Source organism: Cryptosporidium ryanae (assembly GCF_009792415.1).
Source record: "Cryptosporidium ryanae isolate 45019 chromosome Unknown contig_9, whole genome shotgun sequence".
NCBI classification, from domain to species: Eukaryota; Apicomplexa; class Conoidasida; order Eucoccidiorida; family Cryptosporidiidae; genus Cryptosporidium; species Cryptosporidium ryanae.
The window spans coordinates 126,175-147,839 of NW_027125502.1; the positions used below are offsets into that span (position 1 = coordinate 126,175).

The following is a 21,665-nucleotide window of genomic DNA, read 5'->3' on the forward strand; positions in this document are numbered from 1 at the left end:
AATTTCCTCCAACAAAAGGCGCCCAAAATAAAGCATGAAGTAAAATACCCTATTGACATAAAGGAGTACTCACATGAATAAAAATACTAGTTTTGTTAAAAACGAACCACCTAATTTTAAGAGATGTAAAACAAATCAATCTCCTATTGAAATATCAGATGATGAAGCTAATCCTTCGTATGAAAAAGTTAAGAAGACGTTAATTTTTGATGAAGGTTCCGTCCCATTATATTTGAATCAGTCAAAATATGAGAAATTCTGCCCGAGAAAACTAGAATTTAAATCATTTTTTAACGTTTACAGCAAAGATCACCCCAAAAATATCGTATGGACAATCAAAGATCTTTTAATTGCAAGTTATGTCATTGAAATTGACTGGATAGTCAATGAATTAAAAAGTCAAGTAGGAGAAAATTTACTGGAAAACCTGCTGTTTATATCTCACAATGAAGGAAAACAAAACTGTACAGTTTACCCTAAGGTAGATTGCTTTATTTCACGGAATATAAGCGAATACTTTCCGAAAGTTAAAATCCCATTTGGAGTGTTCCACTCAAAATTTATGCTTATTCACTTTGAAAACCTTTCAGACAATTCAAAATCTTTCATGAGATTTGTAATTACATCAGCAAACTTTATTGAAAGCGATTGGAATCAAAAATCTCAAAGTATATGGGTTCAGGATTTTCCGAAAGAAAATAAAAAACAAGAAAACAAATGTGAATTTAAATCTTATCTTATCGAATTTGTCGAATCAATTATTTCAACAGCAACACTTAGAAAAACTTGGATAGGAATTATTGATAAATTTGACTTTACTCATGCTACTGCGGAGCTTATTGGAAGTGTTCCTGGATATTTTAATGATCAAAAAGAAAAATTTAAATGGGGTCATTTAAGAGTAAAATCCTTATTGGATGAAATAGAAAAAAAGAAAGTTAATAAAGCTAAAGAAGATAATAGAGGAAAGCTTCTAATGCAATTTTCAAGTATAGGGAGAATATCTAAAAATTGGCTCTTTGAAGAATTTAGTTCTTCGCTTGTGAAATCAATAAAAGAACCTCCCCAAATAGTCTTTCCAACAGTTGAGCAAGTTATTAATTCATATGAAGGCATCATTGGCGGGGCATCACTACCTGCTAAAAAAATGTATATCGATAAGCCTTGGATCAGAAATTTATTGTATCGTTGGGGAAATGTAGATTTTAATAACCCTTTAAATCGTCTTATCCCACATATAAAAACTTTTCTCAATTACACAGTTGACAATGACAATGTACCAAAAATTACTTGGATAATCCAAGGAAGTCATAATTTGAGCAATGCTGCATGGGGAAAATCGCAAAAAGAAACGCGATTTTGCATCAGAAATTATGAGTTAAGTGTATTAATTCACAAAGATAAGTTCGACCACTTAAGCCTTTGTGGTGTTTTCAAAGACGGATTTGAATACCCAAGATTTACCTGGTGTTCAAGAAACGATATAAACTCTGATTCTACTGAAGACAAACCTGAATTTATATTAAAAATATCTCTTCCATTTAGCCTCCCTCCGAAACCATATAGTATTGAAGATTGTCCATGGAATATTGAACTATTAATTGATTCCTAAACGCACTTTCAAATTATCATTCTCTTCAATTAATATTTTTGCTCCCTTTTTATAAATATCCAATAAAAACTCGTGCTTGCACCTTTCATTTTTGTTTATTTCCTGAGTAACAGCACATTTATTATAATTTGTTACATCTCTATTTGAATTCAAAAGTGATCTCCATAAACACAAGTTATCATAAGATAATCCCGACTTTTTAATATCTATTCTTATCTCTTCAATAACAATATTTGATTCCTCTTTATTAAAAAACTCACTTTGAACACTATTAACTTGTGTTTCTGAATCCCTTGAAGCTGTTTCATAACGCTCAAGCTTAGTTAATAATTCTTGAATCAATTCTTCACGTCGTCTAAGCTCTATAAGAACTCTATCAAATTCGCTTTGTTTAAAATCAACATACCCATCTTTAATTTCCGTAATTTGTTCCTCATCAAATAAAAAGTTGGGCTTTGAATATTTCGAACATATGGATTCGATTACATTTGGATTACCAAACTTCAGCAAACCTAGCTCCTTCCTTAGTTTGTACTGCTCCAAAATAAAATATCCATGGCTTACGTCACTTTTTTCCTGTCCAAAATTCATATATTTAATAATCCACGTCAAAAACGGAATAAATAGCAACAGTATCACCAATTATAATGAAAGGGCCTTTGCGAGTCGGTCCCGCATCATATTTAAGTATATTTTATGCAACTTTTCTTTACAGCACAAGAATTGTATTTAGCCAGTAATATTCTAATTTATGGTAAGTTTAATTCCTTAATTCATAAAACACCAAATTAAATCTTAAATGAATTCTAAAAAATTTTTAGGTTTCCAATATTGCAAACAAGATTAAACCTTTGTTTGATAGAGTGCTTGTTCAGAGGATTAAACCAGATATGATTACAAGAAGTGGAATATTCCTCCCTGAAAATATATACAGAAGTTCATCAGTTATTAAAGCAAAAGTTATTTCAATTGGGAATGGCAAATTTAATAGATTCACTGGTGAGAATGTCAAATTATCTGTGAGACCAGGTGATATTGTATTAGCCCCCAAATATGGGGGTATAAACGTCCAATCTATATCAAAAACAGTTGGAGATGAAGAGGATTCATCAGATCTAATAATGTACAAGGAGGACGAACTACTAGGGATTGTTGAAGGAAGTAATAATAGTTAAAAAAGCGTTATTTAAATATATTGTCTATATATAATCAAGAATCACTCAGTATGTCTTCTAAATACATATATTGTTCTACTGAAACCTCACTTTTAATATGATATGTAACTTTATCCTTCTCAAATTCCTTTATTTTGTCTGTGTTGTTTATTCTGGAAAAATAAGAATCAGATTTAAAAATATGATCAAAACTAATTCCTAGTGAGACACACAGTTCTTTTACCCATTCAAGTATTTTACTCGTACATTTATACGAAAGCTCTTCACTTTTCATTTTTTTTTCTAATACTTTCAATAGGGTTTCCATGAATAATTTTATACGGCTTATATATCTCTTAGAGGTCGAATTTCTTTTTAACACCTTAACCAGCATAATAACGTCATTAATTTTTAACTTTCTATTTGTATTTACTTTATTAATACCAAGTTGTTCAAGAATATTACCTCCGTTTTTAGGGCAAGAAATAGTGGCAAATACCTTAAACTGATCCTCATTACAACCCCTCTTGGAATGACAAATTAACTCCAATAATTGCAATGTATCATTTCTACCCAAAAAAAATAGTTCTGACACGTACTCAACCCTTTCTTTAGCTGAATTTCTTTCAATTGTTTTGAAAAAATATATCGAGTTATTTTTATTTTTTTTATTTAAATTCCATTCTGAAACTACTTTTCTTGATTCGTTCTGGCTAACACTAAACACTTCACCCATATTTATATCAATAACTAGGTCATATTTCTTTTGATTGTATTGAACAAAAAATTCAAAGTCAAACTTTTGTTGATTTTCGTTATTAGTTTTACACTCTATTTTGTTCATTGGTTTAAAATTCCAATAAACTATCATTCTTTTTTGTCCAGAAGATAAAGTATTTAATTTATCTATCGTCTGGACTTTGCTGCTCTCACTTGAGTCTTTTGACTCGATTATTCCTTCTGTTAAAGATACGAGTGTATTATTTCTTAAACTTGAAATAGGAAATCGTACCAGTGGTTCCGCAATTTTCTCACAGTTCTCACATAAATAAACCTTACCGTTAAAAATATCAAAATTTGCAGTATCAACGCATCCCTTAAACCACTTGCAACCAACAACTTGAAGACCTAAATTTTCAGTTTCATTTCCTCTTACTGATTTCTTCAAGTTTTCTTCAGGAAAAATAGCAAAAGATTTCTTAAGACTAATAATATTCACATATAAAATAGGAAACAACAGAGTGAATATTTTATTCAATCTATCTAATTCCATTATAGATTAAAGTAATGTCCTTTCTACAAACTACTGAATTCGTAATCATCAAAATATCTAAAAACCAGGCGCCATGCACTCACTGTAATTCAAGACTTGTTTTTAGATTGCGAGTTAATCTGAACTTGGGTGTTAGCTGGAACAAAGTCACCAGATGTCTCCATAACCTCCAGACAAATGTTGAATTATGTTCTTGAAATTATATTTTATACACTCAATAACAAACACAGTTTTCAGAGATAAATATATCAGTTACGTTTAAAAGTGAACTACAAATAGAATTCTTCTCATGAAATAAAAGCTAATTTGGAAAGAATCAATGAAATAAGACTAAAGAAGTTAAGCTAATTAAAACATCAACTCTTATACTTCAAAGAACGATTCTCCTCGTAAAAACAACAAAAACCATGTCTCAAATGAGAAGACCACCTACTCTGCACCACCCTCATTGCTAATATTGAAGTATCTTATTTCATAAGATCCTTTGCTAGTAGCGACTACACGCAAAAAGTCACGAATTTGTTGTTTTTTTAAGTACTTCTTTGTTAAATACTTCAAATATCTCTTTGACATCGGTACTTCACTTAACAAAGTAATTCTGCCCTTTTGACGAGAAATTTGTATTTTTGTTCCCAACTGGCCACATCTTCCGTCTACCTTTATTCTGTCATGGAAAAACTTCTCAAGTCCTGAAGCATCAATGATGTTATCTTGCATAGGAGCAGTACAGTCGACAATGAAACGCTGAGTTTTATGTGCCTTCGTCGTCGGGGCCATTTTGCAAACAGTGAAAAAAATATTCGGTGTACGTATAGACTATTATTCCGAGGAAAACGCTTATTAAGAGTTTTGGTAAATGTAACGACCAAAGTATTAGCCGTTAAAAGTGGTATAATTCGCTCTTATTAAATTTTCCACCAAAACCTTGCTGCACGTGAAATACGTTACAATTGCTTTTCTATTATTAAAAAATATAATCAGCCGCAAACTTTGTTACCTTCTCGTCTCTTTATTTTTTTTTATTAAGCTTTGACTTCTTGTTTAGTGGGTCTTTCCCTATTGATTTAATTTTCAATTACCCTTTTTTCTAGTTGCAAAAGTAGCACTTTTATAGACACATACGTGACGTTACTATATTACAGGCGCCAAACAATTATCTTAACTACTAGGTTTTACATTGAGGGAAATATGGAGGTTTTATTTTTTGAGATTGTGAAAGATTTCTTTAAAAACTATTAATCATTGAATTTCCAGATCTGATATTAACTTATACAAACAGCATATGAGTTTGCATACGGACACTTCTATTAAATGTTGGTTTAGGTCAAATTTAATGAATTGTCAAATACTCCTGAACGCTTAAGGGAAGAAGGTCATTTCAACGCAATAATCTTGAAACTTGATTAAAAGTGATTTAAATATCTGTTATATAAACTATCTTTGTATTATTATATTAATTAAATTCAAAGATGTTGAACATTCCAAGCACGGTTGACGATCCTAATTATCGTTATAAAATGCCCAAATTGGTTTCTAAAATAGAAGGTCGTGGAAATGGAATTCGTACGAAGATTGTCAATATGGCAGATATTGCTAGGTCACTAAAAAGGCCACCAGCATATCCCACTAAATTCTTTGGGTGTGAATTAGGTGCACTAAGTAAGTGGGAAGACAAAGAAGAAAGGAGTATTGTAAATGGAGCTCACCAACAAAATGACCTTCAAAAGTTAATGGACAAATTTATACAAATGTATGTTCTTTGCCCAAGCTGCGAACTTCCAGAAATTGATATTATTGTCAAAAAAGAACGCGTCAGTTGTAAATGTAATGCTTGTGGGCATATTGGTGCCCTGGATAATAATCATAAAATAACGACATATATTTCCAAGAACCCCCCAGGAGGAGTTGAGAGTACCATGGGAAGCAAAAATAAGAAAGAACGCAAAGAAAAAGAACGAAATTCTGAGAACAATTCAACTGTAAATCCTAACCATTCTGACGATAAGTGTTATAAACACAAACAAAAAAAGAACAGCAAGAAAAATAGCAAGAAATCAACGGCCGAAGCGGACATTCTTGAAAAAGACGTTCTGACATTTGAGAGTCCCGAGATTTCTGATGTAATAGAACGGCTTTCAAACTTCATAATTAGAAATTCTGAAAAAATGACTCCAGATGACTTTTTTTCTGAACTCCGTGTACTTCAAGTTTCCCAAGATTTTGATGAGCACATGCGACTATTGGTTTTATTAGCTTCATTCTTTGGATTAAATGATACAATTGATCCAGTTTCATTTAAATCAAGAATTCCTTATATTTCCAGAGTTGTTGAAGGTTCCTTAAGATCTACTTCTATTATTTCGATATTTGAGACATATTGTGTTGAAAAGAACCCGAGTACCTTATTAACCTACCCATACTTATTACAACAATTATATGATGCTGACATTTTGTCAGAGAAGTCTATATTGAAGTACTACCAAAGAGAAACTCCTACACCATGGAATTTAGGATGTTCAACACAGGATACATTTGAAAGAGCAAAAAAATCCTGCGAACCCTTTATTAATTGGCTACTCGATGGCAGTGCTGATGGGTCTGATCAAAGTGATGAATATGAAGAGGATATAAATTCTGATGTAGACGGGGATGACTCTTCGTCACCTAGCAGGAATCCAAACATAAAAGTTAAAAGTCTGAATCTCACTGAGATTGCGGACGAAAATGATGTTGATTTTCCTAATTCTGAAAATGAAGGGGATTCCTCTCTTACAAAAGAAGATCAAACTCCATCAAATGATGGAGACTCTGATATTGATATTGATAATATTTAAATAGACAACTGTGAAAAAAAATTCACTTTAGATTTTTGTTGGAAATAAACATCAAACTTGTTTATCCTAACTATTCGTTTAAGAACAACTTAATCTTTATTTTTTTTAATAATTTCTCTTCTACTCTATATATTTTATTTCTGAGCACTTATGACATTTTCTCTTCGGAGTTTGTAAGATTGTTTAGCGCGAAGTTGAGGGACAACCGTCAGTGGATGCCAAATTTTAGTCTGGGAAATAATTTTCATTTTTGACCAATTTATAAATACATATAATATTATGAATTCTGATGAAATTGTTAATGCACAGAATAGTTCTAGTAACTCTGATTTTTTTCCTCTTGAGTGCAGAGAATACCTTCCAAAAGAAAAATGTACAGTCGCGACATGGAATGATAATATTCGAGTAGGGCTACAATATGAATTTACTAATCTTCTTTCTGTATTTGCCTTATCAAAAGATGAAAATATTGCTAAAGAATCACAAAATAAACTTCAGAGAATTGTGTTTGAGATATTATTAGGTGTTTTACATCACGAAGATATTAATTCAACACTGGCTATTGAATTTTTAGAAAATTGTTCAATATTATCCTATTTAAAGATATGCAAACTTCTTGGATACGATTTCCCTGGTAAAGATGATTTAGATACAAGTGAAATATCCATTATTGAAATTAAAAATAAATCAAAAGATTTATTATTCAATTCGAAAGAGAATTCAAATGAAAATTTACCCCCTTTTAGTAACTATATTGAGAAATTCATAACCCCATTTATAATGGATGGAGCTTGGTTCATACAAATGAGCTACAATGAAAACCAGGGTTGCTATAATTCAAAATGGGTTGAGTTTATGACTAGACTTTGTAGAGGTAATATTACTTCTAAGGAAAGGCCTCTACCTTCAATACCAAGAAGTGTAAAATTAATTAACATTAAGGATATAGTTTTATACTTGGATTTAGGTAAAACTGATAGCATGGGTATTACTGACTCTTTAATATCTCAAAATTTTAGACTTCAGCAAAAATATGTGAGAGAAAGAACGAGAATTTGTTTTACAGTGGATTCTTTTGTTACTCAGAGAGAGTGTCTCAAAGGATTTTCTATCCTAGCTATATTGATAAAAATATATTTTGAGCAGTCTATTTATTCACCAAATATTGATGACTTTCTTGATATTAACAATGAGCCAAATCTACATGTTGATTCTCTATCAAAATGTAAAAATTTCAACAATATTGAACTAAATATTCCAAATAATAGACTTAAAATTGATTCTATTTGGAATGTTATTTTGAGATATGATTTGTCAATTCAGAGAAGTATAGGCATTATTTTTGAAGTTTTTATTTCCTTTTGTTCAAGTCTTTGTGATTTAAACAAAAACTCATTTGAATTTTTTAACAACAAACTTTTCTCGTCACTAAAGAGTATATTAAATATTTTTCCAAAAAAAATGGTCTCTAAAACATACTTGATTTTTATTGAATATTTTCCTAATGTTTACGATTTACTTATAAAAAGTTCTACAAAAAATGATTACAGGACTAATATTAATATAGGAAATGACAAGTATTGCTATGTTCCTTGGTTAATTAACAATCAAAACGAGATTGGAGATGTTATTAATTTATCTTTCTTCATTTTGTCATCCATTCTAATTAAAATGGACTATATTAATTTCAGTAGCCATTTCAAACAAAAGCTAATAAAATGGGATGAACTGTTTTGGAGTTGGAACGACTTAAAGAGCAAAGAAAGCGAAGAAGTTTGTCAAGAAATGCAAAAAAATAAGGGAATTATCTCGGAGTTTATACCATTGGTTACTATAACTCACATTAAAGAAGCATACCAATATTATCACTTAGTTTTCAACGCACAACTCAATAACGAAAAATTGGTTGAAACGAATTCATATATTGAATCAATTTTCAAGGAGATACTTAAACTTGAGGGGGTCTCAAACTACGAAATGAATTTTTCTGATATATTTGTCATTCTTTCTGATTTTATGAATTTACCTTCAATATTATTTGCAAATGCTTATTTCATTTGTAACTTTCAGGAGGATCAAAAAACAGAAGGTTCTATATTTAATTACCATAAGCAACTTTCTGTTAATTTTGAAGTGTTGAAAGAGATAACAGATAAGACATTTTTACCAATATGTGTTTTTAAGACATCAAGTTTAATTATTAAAGAAAGATTGAATAAAGAATTGCTTAAATTAAAGATACACATAGATGATTATAAATATTGTTTAGAAAAATATATATCAATTTATAACGAATTTTGTTCATTAATGGATTGGGTCAAGAAATATTGTGGTTATTATTTATTCATGAATTATCCGGAAATTATTCCATTGGTATTTGATGTAATCATTACATTCATGGAAATTAATAATAATAGAACTTTTGATTTAACTGATAAATCCAATCATCTAACAAGTTTTCAGAAAGCTCCAACAGATCTTTTATTTGATATATCAACAAATTTATTATTTCCTGCAATTTCTTTCCTTCCAAGAACTCCTTTAATCCCTGAAATACTCAAGAACTCATTGTTTGATAGGCTCGGATTAAATTGTCGCTATAGGATTTACAGGAAGTTGATTGTAGACAGCTATAATAAATATCCCATGAATTACCAGTGGGTCTCCATTAAAAAGTCACTTTCAAAACACTTAAAGGGAGTTACAAGAGATATTATAACATCAAGAAGTGATACAAAAAACTCAAGTGATTCATTAAAAATTCCTCCAACTCAAATAAGACTTTTAGTCTCAAATATTATTAATTTAACTTACACGAATCCACTTGTTGTATGTGACGTAGTTATCAATCAATGCAGCATATATGATAATATGATTCCATTACTAATTGAAATAATGGGAGAAAATATTGATGAAATTACTTTAGACATAATGGTATTTACGATTATTAACTTTATACTTTCGAGGGAATCATCTAACATTAGTTCTCATTTAAAGAGTGGAGATGTTAAAAATTCAAAGTTTGGTCCCGGTGGAATTGCGAGGTTTGTGGCTTTATTATTCTCTAGGAGAAGAGTTCCAAAAGATGTGATTTGTAACTTTATCAATACAATTATGTATAGAATTGATGAAGTTTTTGAAGGAATTGAATCTAAAGTTATTATACCATCAAGTATATCAGACATTGTATTTTGGAAACAGTTTGTAGAAATTGTACTTTCTACTCCAATTATTGATATATCAGTTTTAACTAAGAGGCAACTAAGGAGTTTGGGTGGGGGCCCTATATTATTTCAATATTCTTTTTCTCATATTGGAGGAAATTCATTAGAAAATAATGGTGAGTGCCAAAGTAATAATTTAATTCAAGATGTAAATTCAAATTGTAAGCTGACAAATAACATGGTTATTTCAATGTTAAAAGAAGGGGAAATAAGGATAAAAGAAGTCTTGTTTAGATTAACAAAATTAAAATCAGAAATACTATGGAATACATCAAACGATTCAATAAATAATTTAAAGTTTTTAGTCAATTTATTAGATGAAATACATTGGTGTTGCATTCAAACCATAGAATTTCTCAGAAGATCCTTTAATCCAGAAACATACAGGAATTCAATATTAGAAATTAAATCAGAAGAGGATTTTTTCAATATAATTTACCAAACATTTATTTACTTAGACATACCAACAGGATGGTCCTTTATTAGACCTGGGATTAGAACTCATTTTATACAAATTGAGGACAGAAATTTAGAATCTTTAGACAATAATTTTCTTGATGTTCATCCTGACGCGTTAAATTGTATAAAAAGCTATATTTTAGATGAACACAGTGATGATTCCTTTCTTAAAGATAATTTTTGGATATATTTCTATGTTTTATTCTGGTATTTGGATATTTCTGATATTTCAGTACCAAGAGAAGAATATTCAAAAAAACTCTTTGAATTGTATAGTGATATTTATAGTTGTAGGGAGGCAATTTTCAAAATAGTGAATCCTAATTCAAAAGATTTAAATAATTCAATGAAAAAGTATCCCTTGAGTTCTTTTTCAGATCCGGGAAAAATGGTAGGTCTACCCAATTATTCAAAACAAAGAAATCTAAATTCTAGACAAGTTAAAGATAATGTCAAAGCTCACGAAAAAAAACTGAAAAAACTTTACAATACATATTTTTTACTATCTAAGGAGTTTAATAGAATCTCAAATAGGAACAAATACATTTTCAATTATTTGTACTCTGAATTAGGAATTTCTAGATTTAAAAAGGAATTTGAAACTAATATATTGACTTCAAATTATTCAGAAAACAACGTAGACTCATTTATGGTTTGGATTTGCAAAACATTAATCACGCCAAGGGTTATACAATCTGAAAACGACGCAGTATTTACATTTAAATGGATAGAGACTTTTTTATTTAGCACAAATGTTGGTATTTTTTCATCTGATAGGGGACTAATAAACTCATTTTTGTTGACTTTGTGTAAATTGGTTTCTTCAATAATTAGATCATCAACCCCCAGGGAATCTCAACTTTTAGGTCTCTTTTTCAATTATGTATTTTCTTTTTGTAAGGAACTATTAATTGAAGACCTTAATAAAAGTTACGAAGCATTAGATGAAACTGAAACAAGAAATATTGAAAGAAATGACAACAATACAAATGATGAACTTGCTGAAGCAGAAAAAAACGAGCGTTTAAAAAATATTTGTAACAAATTATATTCCTCTAATAATGATAAACATCATTTAGATTTTGTAATTGAGTGTGAAAGGAATGTATTGGTATCTTTATCTTTTGGTTTGGGTCTATTGATAGAGAAACCATTAGATATTTACCCAGATTGGATCGACACATTAAATAGCATATGGATGCTTCTAAGGTGTTACGAATCATTTCCTATCTCAAAGTTTTCAGGTGATTACCTGCTTAAGATATTACCTAAAGTTCTTGAATATGCGACTAAAAAACAATGGAATGATCTCAATTTGTCAATAAATTCTTTGTTATTGAAGTTAAAGCAACATAAAATAAATTGGATAGGAACTCAAGATGAATTTGAATCCCCATCTCAAAAGGACAATGCTCCAGTGGAAGAAAAAACTCATAATAGCTCACCAGAAAAGGATGTTTTTTCTAGATCGCAAATCCAAGTTAAATATTCAGAAAATAGAGCCTTTTCTACTCCCTTGGGAGTCAACAATACTAAGAAACAAAGAATAACTCCAATTAATAATTACAGAGGAAGTTTCTCACACTCAAAGCAAGGTACTAACAGAAGATAGAATAAATAAAAATCACAATACTTATTAAATATATATAGACTATACTATCTCTTGCTCTATACAAATATATTTTGATTTTATATCTTTTAGAATAAATGAAAGAAAGAAAGATCCAATCGAGAATATAAGCAGCGGTATGAGAGAATACTGTAGATTAAGATATTTTGTTGTTAGTTCAGTTAGTAGACAAAATAAAAAACAAGAAAGGGTTTTTGCAGTAAAGAGTAAAAGGAATGAGATTACGAATTTTGAGGATCCAAATGTTCCTGCAAGTATTGAAGGAAATACAACTGATGCTCCAGAGTGTGCAATAGAAACAAGTATGTATCCAACTATATATTGAACAACTGATGCAGATTCGAACAGAGGAAACATCAATAATAACAATCCAAATACTAATATTGAAGTGAGTGTACAGATACAATTTAGATGTCCAACTATCTCCCCAAAAACTCCCCAAAATATCCTGAAAAATGTATGTGAAACAATTGTTATAGATGATATTCTCGAAAGCTGTTTATCACCGAGCTTGGTATTAAATATCCCATGTATCTTCCAATAAACTTGTATATATTGAATGCAGGGCCATGTTAAAAAAGTTATTAACCAAAGAATTTTAAATGATTCTGAATTTGTAATTTCTTTTGTTGAGAATAACTTTGATCTAATGGTTTTCCTTATGTTGTTATCTTTATTGATTTCAACATGTTTAATTCCTTTTATCAAAATGATCGAGCCAACAAGTTGAGTGACAGTTGAAAAAATTAACATGAATTGAAGTAGTTTTGGTATTCTCTCTATGATTGATAAATTACTAAATAACATATCATTGTTATATATCAAGTTATAGTATATATCTTTCGGATTGACTATTAGTGTTTGTACTGAAGGGATGACTGCTGTTGAAAGGCCTCTGAATAACCAAAGAACACCCATTATATTAGAACTTAAATCCTTGCTGTAAAAGCTAGATACAAATTTGACAGTTGAAGAATATAAAATCCCGTGACCTGCTGCATAAATTATTGAATAAGAAAATGTGTAAAGTATGAAGTTATCTAGAAATATATAGGAAAAAAAAAGACCAATAGAAGAACAGAATACTCCAACTAATAAAACAACGCTGTAACATAAATAATCCATATATGATAAATATATATTAGATACACCCTGGACAAGAACAAATACACTTTCTATCCAACACATTTTACCTATACCAATATGATTTCTTCCGCTCAAAGACATGTAACTTGCAATATATGGTATTATATTACCAAGAGTATAAGCAAATCCAAGTGACCAATGGATAAGTGAGGATCCAATTATTGGAAATAAATATTTTCTGTTTTTAGAAAGCAAGTATCTTACGGAGTCACAAGTTCTCATTTTAATAAGCCTTAAATTTAGTATTTATAGTGTTTTTTTAGTCTAACACAATTAAATTGATTCTCAATTTAGTATAATTTTAGCATTTATTTGTTTTATTGAATAAAACACTCGTGATTATTTTTAAATTTTTTAAGGAGCATTGCCGGCACTAAAATGTCTCTTGATGATACCGGCGAAAGTCTTGATATGCAGTTATTGTTTTTCTATGAATGAAGCAAGAATAAAGCGAGTTATATTGCATATCAATTAATTAATAAAATTCTATAATCAAATGAATTATTTAAATCGGAAGATATTGTGGTGTTTATTACTTGATTTAAAAAAAGATGACTTGAAAGAAAATATATTTATTTCTAAACTAGCCTCAGAAGCAGATGAATCTCTTGTAAATCAAGTTAATTGTGATGTCGATCGCTGCCTTTTTGAGGATGATTGTAGAAAACTTCAGTTGAAAGAATTAATCCTGTCGGTTTTTACTAGTAACAAATTTTGTTTTTCATATATTCAAGGAATGCATGACATTGCGAGTGTTTTCCTGGAGTTATTTCAGAGCAAAGAAGACGACAGCAGTCCGAAATTTGAAGATATAATAGAAGAATTAGATAAAATAAATAAAATTTATGATATGTGCCAATTGAAGGAACTTGTTTTTTCATTAGAGAAAAAGCTAAGGTCTCCTAAAGGAAGATCAGATATTTGTTTTTTGGTATTTGAAAAGTTTTTGTCAAAATATTCTATACCATTCATTTACAAGAAAAATGGAAAAAATCCGACTTTAAACAATGCTTTGAACTGCATTGGAGATGATTTGTTGTGCCTGCTCGGAAGAAGCTCTCCTAAAATTTTCAAACTGTTCAAAGATACAAGGAAAGACAGTTCCGATCCCAAAACGTTTATGTTTACTTTATCTTGGATTATCACATGGTTTTCACATAACATATCAATTGAAAACACAGAAATATTATTTTACTTATTTGAAAATTTTATTAACAATGAACCAGTTTACATAATTTTTTTCATTGAAGAGTTAATAATTCAAAACTATGATAAACTAATTGATTTCCTCTGTTCGCATATTGGGTTTGATAATCTTGATGACACATCATCAAAGAGTGACATTTACCCATTCATCCATTTGTATTTCCAAAATTTGAATTTTAATGATATTGAATGGAATTCAATAGTTGGGAGATCTAAAAGGTCATTTGAAGTTAATAAAGACATTTCTCTTAAGAGTCGTATTTTGTGGAGTATTAATTCGGGGTCAAATATTCAGGAAAATTCACATTTATACATTTTCAATATGAAATATCGCAAACAAATAATCTATATTTTGTTCATATTATCGGGTGTTGTACTTGCCTATCTCTTTTTTCTACTTTGGTAAATTTTTTATTAATTATTTTTTTTTTCTATTTTGGCCTCTAACCTACATTTTTTTATTATAAAGTACTAAGTTAGCACATTTCCCACTTAAGAAAACTTATTTTTATTTATCTTGCTGTAAAATTGTAATTATGGAAAGAGTTACTCAAAAGTTTAGGGCACAAGTCTATGAGTGGGGTGGAAACTACGATAAGATGTCAGAAGCACTTAAATCATTGATATATCTCTCAGAATTCGAAAGCTATGAATTAGAAGAAGAGGAAAGGTGTCTACTATTGAACTGCATGAAAAAAAAGGTTCTAGAATCGAGAAATAGGATTTGCCAAATAATATCCGAACAGAAACAACAGGAAGAATCAGGGAATCATGAATATGCTGAAATATGTGACGAATACATTTTAACCTTAAGAAAAGGAATTCAAATATTCTTAAATTCTATAAATGATGCGGTTGATCATTTAATTGCAATTACAGATAAAGGAAAATTATTTAAAGGAAAAGTTGAATCGGATTTATCGAGATACTTTCTTGAATTTGGATTTTCAAATGTATCTGATTCAAGAATAAAACAAGAGAAGTTTTACAAGCTTGTTAGTGATTACCCAGATCCTTTTGATCCATTAGTATTGGGATTTATTTTAAATTTCTCAGTTTTCCTCGTTGAGAGATGCAATGAAAAGGATCGTGCCCTGGAAATATTAACATCGATTCAGAATAAAATAGACCTAAAACAAAAGGAAACCGATACTAGTCAGGTGAGTGATCATTCAAAAAATGCAATGAAAAAAATTAGCGAATATATTAATGAGTGGAGCAAGCCAGCATAATTTAAGCTCATCTTGCCATGCAATAGTAAATGTGGGGTGGCGGCATAATTTCTTATGAATTTTATCGGTACATGATATTGTTACCCGTCTAGAGTCTCATAAAGAATACAACAATGAAATGCTTTTTGAGTGAGGGGAGCAAACTGAAATAATGTTTAAAATTATAGTTATTCTTTAGTTGCTTGTTTGTTTTGTTTTGTTTTGTTTTGTTCAAAGTATAAGAGTAATTTTTTAGATATTTTGATTTATCGCAAAACATCCACGGCAACAAGAGAGAAAAGTGCTTCTTTATCACAAGAAAGTAAGAAGCAAATAAGATATTGTTTTTGTCTATTTGCACTAAGCAAACAGTAAAGTTCTGCACTTTTGGTACGAGAACACCTTTTAAATAACATTGTGATTTAAAGATGCAGCAATTCACACAAATTGAAGGTGAGCGTGGGGCATCTAAAATACAAAATAAAACATCTGAAATTAAGTCAGAGTATATTGCGAACTCTCTAAAACAACAATTGATTGCAAATGCAAACAGGGTTCCACCAAGAAAGGTACATACAACGAACGTTTCCAAATTAAAGAGTAGATTATTTGCATTTAACCAGAGAAAATGTGCTTTGTCAATAGGAACAGTCGTTGGGAGCTTTAGATATATCTGTTCTTGGGCAAAACTCCTTGGAATTACATTTTCCATTTCCTTAATTTTGTGGTCTATATATTGCATTTCAATTATTGGAAATAATATAAACAACCAATTTGATGACTTATTTTTTTATACTAATTCGTTTTGCCTCTTCTCCTCAATTTTATGTCTTTCTGCATCAATAATATCCATAATTTCGAATAATTTTAAGATATATAGCGTTGGAAATTTGGATGGCACAATTTCAAACACCGGTAGGATCTGGGCATTAACATCACTTAAATCACTATCAACATTATATTTTTTGGAATCACTATTGATAGTTTTCCCTATTTCACTTTCTCAAATTGACAATTCACATTATCTAACAACTATTTCTTCAGTTATTATATTCTCACACCTTGCACCTTCTATTTTATTCTACTTTGCATACTTGCGAGGAGAGGATTTCAAGATAGATGAGAGGCATATACCAATAAGTATTTAATTCCAATATAAAAAAAACTTAAGTGAATTACATATTCATTAAAATATTTATAATTATCTTCCCCGTTACCTATATTTGTATTTCTGAATTTTTTTGTTGTCGTGGGTTAGATTGGGGAAATTCACTACTGATGTTCTTTTTTTGGATGCCGCGTCCTTATTTGTTTTCTTTCTACGACTTCAAATAAGAAATTAGATACTTTTGAAGCATTTGTTTAGGCTATATTTGAATATTCTGTATAGTTATGGCAAGAGGTAACTGAAATGTAAAACAATTCTTTTAACTTTAATAACTAATATTGTAATAGCTAAAAAGAAAAGGAGGAATCGATCAGACGATGAAGATGACTGTAAGTTAACTTAATTACCTGTTTTTACTGCTAATAAATTTTTCGAATAACCATAGCTGATGACTATACTAAAGAAACTATCAGAGGAAGAACAGGGGGCCAAAACATTAAATCGATTGAAAAAAAGGAAATATCTCTTGTTTTGGCTGAAGATGACCAACTGAATGAAAGGTAATTCAATTTTATTTAAGCATGTTTTGTTAGTTAATTATTTGTTCTTAGTGACTTTAAATGGTCCACCATCTTAATGGGTCCATCTAAATTCCCCCCAAAGTACTTTTGTATCATCTGTGGATGTATAGGAAGATATAAATGTTATAAATGTTATAAATGTAAGCCTAACTCTATCATAAGATATGTTTGCTCACAGAAGTGTTATATAATTCACAAAGAAGTTGATTGTTGCAAACCTAAAAATCTTTTTATTTGGTAGCACCTTAATTTTTGAGTTAACATTTCTTGCGATCAGAGTTATTGTCAGATACATTTATTTGTAACAAAGTAATATTATTTTTATTCTTCTTTTTTATAGGGGTATTAGATAACTTTTCTGTTCTGCCTTTTAATTGTATATAATTCTTTGCTTCATTTAAAAATACTTTTTTGGATGTACTTTTAGTTGAAAGTATTTCATAATAAACCTCAATAAATTCCTTGAAGCTAATACTAAGGTTCCAATTTAGTATCTTCAACAAATGGTGTTCCAGTACAACCATTTCCCACTGTGGAACTCCACCAATATGTGCCCAGAACTTCAGACCATATTGTACATCGTACATCAATTTATATGTTAATAGTGATGCTGCTAATACAAGCCTGTGAGCTGTTAGAGTTGTCGTTTTCAATATCCCATTTGAGTTTTTTATGGCTCTTCTAACTAAAATAACTATCACACAAAAATCAACGGGAGTTATCGACATAAACTTAACTATTCTAGTTATAAAATACTCTCCTATTGTTATTTTTGGTGCAGTTAGTGAGTGAAACGGGGTTATAACTCTTTTATTTATATTTTTAGTCCCTTTGTATTTTAATTCATCAATTTCAACCATTATAGAGTTTTTTGTATCAATCTCATCAAATTCTACTTCTGACCAGTTTTTATTAATCCAGTTCATAATTTGAACATTAGACAATGGATAACTTTTATAATTAAAAGAATATATTTGTCCATTATTTGACTCATTTAACAATTCTATTTCACCTTCCTTTGATATTTCTTTAATAATTCCCTTCTTATTGGTTTGCTCAAAGCCTTGATTTGATTGTGCCTTGATTTCGACAGATAGCTCTTCAAACGAGTCGCTATATTTCATTGAAGACTTTGTAGATAGTTTACTTATATTATCATTACTAGAACACAAAAGAGGTTGACCATCATTTGATTTTAATTCACTGGTTTTTTCGGAATTAACGTTTTTCTGGAACTTACTTAATTTCGCACTACTTCCTTTATTATTTGAAACACTATTCCAGAGCCTCAATTTCCTTATATTTCTTGATTCAGGACAGAGTTGTTCAATAGATTTATCAACAACAAAACTAGTATTTGAAAGGCTGAGACTTTTGGATAGTCTATTCATTATATTTAAAACCATTTCTAATCTAATTACTAAAAACTATTAAACTTTAAAACTTAATATCTATTTTCTAATGTTTGCTTCTCATTGTCCTTCTATGTACATAAATTCACACTTCATATATCTGTAAGTATCCCAAACCCTATCATAAAAATAGCGAAAAAATAAAAAAAAAATCTACCTAACCTTATTATCAATAAAGAACTAGTAAAATTTATAAGATAAATCGGTCTGAGATCTAACTATTTCACCAAGTGTTATCATTTTTAACACCTAATTTCACTTGATTAATCTCCCGTAATGAAAACCTGTACACAAAAGATTGTTCTCAATATGCTTGCATGTCATGTGTCTTCGCACCACTTGTTCTCTTCTCTAACTGCTGTTTCCTCCTCAGGTGTGAAATCGTTTTCTATGTTGAAAATTTGACGAATTTCTTCAGCCTTTTTGCCTTTAATCATTGTTGCGACCTTTGCACATGCTAAATCCAATAAGGGTTTAATATCCATGTAATTCGCAGCCTTTATACATTAAAAATTATTTTCAACTAAGAATCTGTAACATTAAAATACTTAAACTTACAAGCATAATTTCAAACAACAACTCTTGCTGAACATTTACGAACTCCTCGTCCCATTCACTCACTACAGTAGTTAAGGTATTCGTTCTCAATGGTTTTGGGATTTCCTTTGAGGGGTTATCGACATGATGCTCGCAATAATCCAAAACTTTTCGCAATACAGCAGCTCTGACATTAGGAAGAGGAATAGGATCATCAATTCCGACGTCTGAAGATGAAGACAAATGTTTCACGAATTAAATCTCTCCTGGTTAAAAAAAAATGGCAACTTACCCTCTATCATATTTCTTATTAGTGTCGATGCAGTTGCAATTTGCACATCTACGGAGAACTCTTCTCCTTCAGAGCTAACTAGCCTTACCTTTGGAAAAATCATTTCTCATGAAAAATAGATCAAGTAGAATGAACAAAAAAATACAAATTATCGGGGCGCCAAAATCCAACGCGATTGAAATGTTGAAAACGAAAATTAGAAAGGTACAAGGTAATAAACAAAAAAACTCAGTGTTTATTACACACACTAGACATTGTATAAATAAAATATTAAACTGCTTCAGTTTTATTGAATCACTTTAAATTACTTATAACTTAAAATAAACAATTATACTATTTATACCTCAGAGTCATAGACAGTCTTACCCACAACCATATAAGATTTATCTGACATCCTAATAACTTCATTACCAAAACCGCAGAATGCACCAACAAAAATTCCAATAAAATAGCAATAGTGCTTTTGTTTCATCATGGAAATGTTTATATAGTGTATTTGTTCATGTGAATCTTCAACAAGTCCAAATAAGAACCCAAAGATTACACCTATAAGTAATGATGAGCAAACTACAAAAATAACCTGTGCTCTTGAATTTATTATTAATGGACAGTCACAATTGTATATTAAACCAGACAAGTAATTTACAACATCAACCAGAGAGAATGCAAGTGCAAACGATACGGATAAACCAAGTAACATGTAAATAGGAACCCTTACAATAGGAGATGTACCAATAAACCAGTCATTCTCAAGTAGAAAGCATATCAATCCCGAAAATACAATTAAACAAGAAAAAATTAACAAAAATTTTCTCTTATTAATACCATTCTCCTCATTATGTGTGACAGTCACGTATACTTTCCAATATATTAGGCCTCCTATTACAATAAAAAGGAGACCAAAATAGGTTGAAAAAAACGGTGACAGGCTAATTTCTACCAGAGTTGCATTTACTGTAACTGAAACTATTACTCCTAAGATAACTCCAACAAATGTGCTTATTAATCCTCTCTTTGTAAGTGATCCTTCATAGTTAAGATTTGAAATTGATTCAGATATAGAATATGACATCAAATTATGTTTTATGTTTAATATAGTTTTTTTTAATGTAATTTTCTATATTTTATAGTGAATCCCGGGAAGTCGCTTTGTGTTCTAACAATCTATGGAGCTTTGGCGGTATAAACTGTTTCTATTGAACAGACTGTCTATTCCCCCTTTTTTTAAATTCTAATTTGATGCCCAACTTCCCTCATGTACCCTCTAAACTTTGTATCTTCTTGCAAATTTCCGTTACAATCATTGTAAGTTCTCTTTTTCACTTCAGATTGTGTAATCCTATATGAGAACTTGATATTATTAATCGAAAACACGAGGATAATACTAAAATTGTTCTATTTATCTTTTTGTTTTAACGTGTCTTTGTCAGGATTGATTCTTACAAGTTCATCATCTATCCAAAAGGTATATATGTTAATACAACAATTTTAAAAATAGTAAATATATAATAAAGAGAAGTTTTCGGATTAATAGGATCGGTACTAGTATTTGTTTCTAGATACTTACCAATAAATGTTGTATTCTAATACATCATTTTGAAAGTTTAGGAGTTAATATTATGACCTTGCAGTTTATTAATATTTAGTGTGTATATATAACGAATAATATTAAAAATCAATGTTTCTATAGAATTTTGATAACTACAAATTATATCTGTTTGCGAATATTCAACATTTCCTCTCCACAATAATTGTAATTATATAAATATATACATTTATAAAATAAATCCAGACACAAATATTAAATCATCACATCAAACTTTATCCCTAGGCTCAACTGCAGTTTGAACATCAGCATGGAAACTGCTTCATTCCCACAAACAATAGTTATAAGTGTAGTTAATTAAAGAATTAATACCTCATTTAGCTGAAACTAAGTAATAATAGAATAGAAACAATGAAAAAGCAATAAACAAAAGTTAATCA

General features: G+C 29.9%; 14 protein-coding genes across 14 annotated transcripts; 7 read left to right on the forward strand and 7 right to left on the reverse strand.

Moving 5' to 3' along the window:
- Positions 1–73: 73 nt before the first annotated feature.
- Positions 74–1,612, forward strand: FG386_003646 (uncharacterized protein; the record flags this gene model as incomplete). The annotated part of the gene is made up of 1 exon (XM_067343080.1): positions 74–1,612. The coding sequence occupies one exon, from the start codon at positions 74–76 to the stop codon at positions 1,610–1,612; it is 1,539 nt and encodes a 512-aa protein (XP_067198688.1).
- Positions 1,613–1,637: 25 nt separating this feature from the next.
- FG386_003647 (uncharacterized protein) lies at positions 1,638–2,203 on the reverse strand (the record flags this gene model as incomplete). The annotated part of the gene is made up of 2 exons (XM_067343081.1): positions 1,638–1,653; positions 1,695–2,203. 2 exons carry the CDS (start codon positions 2,201–2,203, stop codon positions 1,638–1,640), a joined length of 525 nt encoding a protein of 174 aa, XP_067198689.1.
- Positions 2,204–2,363: 160 nt separating this feature from the next.
- Positions 2,364–2,787, forward strand: FG386_003648 (uncharacterized protein; the record flags this gene model as incomplete). Its single annotated transcript, XM_067343082.1, has 2 exons — positions 2,364–2,366; positions 2,434–2,787. 2 exons carry the CDS (start codon positions 2,364–2,366, stop codon positions 2,785–2,787), a joined length of 357 nt encoding a protein of 118 aa, XP_067198690.1.
- A 34-nt stretch (positions 2,788–2,821) lies between these two features.
- Positions 2,822–4,039, reverse strand: FG386_003649 (signal peptide protein; the record flags this gene model as incomplete). Its single annotated transcript, XM_067343083.1, has 1 exon — positions 2,822–4,039. One exon carries the CDS (start codon positions 4,037–4,039, stop codon positions 2,822–2,824), a length of 1,218 nt encoding a protein of 405 aa, XP_067198691.1.
- A 429-nt stretch (positions 4,040–4,468) lies between these two features.
- On the reverse strand, positions 4,469–4,816 carry FG386_003650 (60S ribosomal protein L22; the record flags this gene model as incomplete). The annotated part of the gene is made up of 1 exon (XM_067343084.1): positions 4,469–4,816. The coding sequence occupies one exon, from the start codon at positions 4,814–4,816 to the stop codon at positions 4,469–4,471; it is 348 nt and encodes a 115-aa protein (XP_067198692.1).
- Positions 4,817–5,508: 692 nt separating this feature from the next.
- FG386_003651 (translation initiation factor eIF-5) lies at positions 5,509–6,873 on the forward strand (the record flags this gene model as incomplete). The annotated part of the gene is made up of 1 exon (XM_067343085.1): positions 5,509–6,873. The coding sequence occupies one exon, from the start codon at positions 5,509–5,511 to the stop codon at positions 6,871–6,873; it is 1,365 nt and encodes a 454-aa protein (XP_067198693.1).
- Positions 6,874–7,152: 279 nt separating this feature from the next.
- FG386_003653 (giant membrane protein) lies at positions 7,153–12,168 on the forward strand (the record flags this gene model as incomplete). The annotated part of the gene is made up of 1 exon (XM_067343087.1): positions 7,153–12,168. The coding sequence occupies one exon, from the start codon at positions 7,153–7,155 to the stop codon at positions 12,166–12,168; it is 5,016 nt and encodes a 1,671-aa protein (XP_067198695.1).
- A 39-nt stretch (positions 12,169–12,207) lies between these two features.
- FG386_003654 (uncharacterized protein) lies at positions 12,208–13,554 on the reverse strand (the record flags this gene model as incomplete). The annotated part of the gene is made up of 1 exon (XM_067343088.1): positions 12,208–13,554. The coding sequence occupies one exon, from the start codon at positions 13,552–13,554 to the stop codon at positions 12,208–12,210; it is 1,347 nt and encodes a 448-aa protein (XP_067198696.1).
- Positions 13,555–13,828: 274 nt separating this feature from the next.
- Positions 13,829–14,944, forward strand: FG386_003655 (TBC domain protein; the record flags this gene model as incomplete). The annotated part of the gene is made up of 1 exon (XM_067343089.1): positions 13,829–14,944. One exon carries the CDS (start codon positions 13,829–13,831, stop codon positions 14,942–14,944), a length of 1,116 nt encoding a protein of 371 aa, XP_067198697.1.
- A 130-nt stretch (positions 14,945–15,074) lies between these two features.
- Positions 15,075–15,770, forward strand: FG386_003656 (uncharacterized protein; the record flags this gene model as incomplete). Its single annotated transcript, XM_067343090.1, has 1 exon — positions 15,075–15,770. One exon carries the CDS (start codon positions 15,075–15,077, stop codon positions 15,768–15,770), a length of 696 nt encoding a protein of 231 aa, XP_067198698.1.
- A 407-nt stretch (positions 15,771–16,177) lies between these two features.
- Positions 16,178–16,897, forward strand: FG386_003657 (uncharacterized protein; the record flags this gene model as incomplete). The annotated part of the gene is made up of 1 exon (XM_067343091.1): positions 16,178–16,897. The coding sequence occupies one exon, from the start codon at positions 16,178–16,180 to the stop codon at positions 16,895–16,897; it is 720 nt and encodes a 239-aa protein (XP_067198699.1).
- A 798-nt stretch (positions 16,898–17,695) lies between these two features.
- On the reverse strand, positions 17,696–18,844 carry FG386_003658 (cyclin family; the record flags this gene model as incomplete). The annotated part of the gene is made up of 1 exon (XM_067343092.1): positions 17,696–18,844. One exon carries the CDS (start codon positions 18,842–18,844, stop codon positions 17,696–17,698), a length of 1,149 nt encoding a protein of 382 aa, XP_067198700.1.
- Positions 18,845–19,170: 326 nt separating this feature from the next.
- Positions 19,171–19,782, reverse strand: FG386_003659 (uncharacterized protein; the record flags this gene model as incomplete). Its single annotated transcript, XM_067343093.1, has 3 exons — positions 19,171–19,347; positions 19,409–19,614; positions 19,680–19,782. The coding sequence occupies 3 exons, from the start codon at positions 19,780–19,782 to the stop codon at positions 19,171–19,173; spliced, it is 486 nt and encodes a 161-aa protein (XP_067198701.1).
- A 234-nt stretch (positions 19,783–20,016) lies between these two features.
- Positions 20,017–20,751, reverse strand: FG386_003660 (uncharacterized protein; the record flags this gene model as incomplete). Its single annotated transcript, XM_067343094.1, has 1 exon — positions 20,017–20,751. The coding sequence occupies one exon, from the start codon at positions 20,749–20,751 to the stop codon at positions 20,017–20,019; it is 735 nt and encodes a 244-aa protein (XP_067198702.1).
- Between the last annotated feature and the right edge of the window lie 914 nt (positions 20,752–21,665).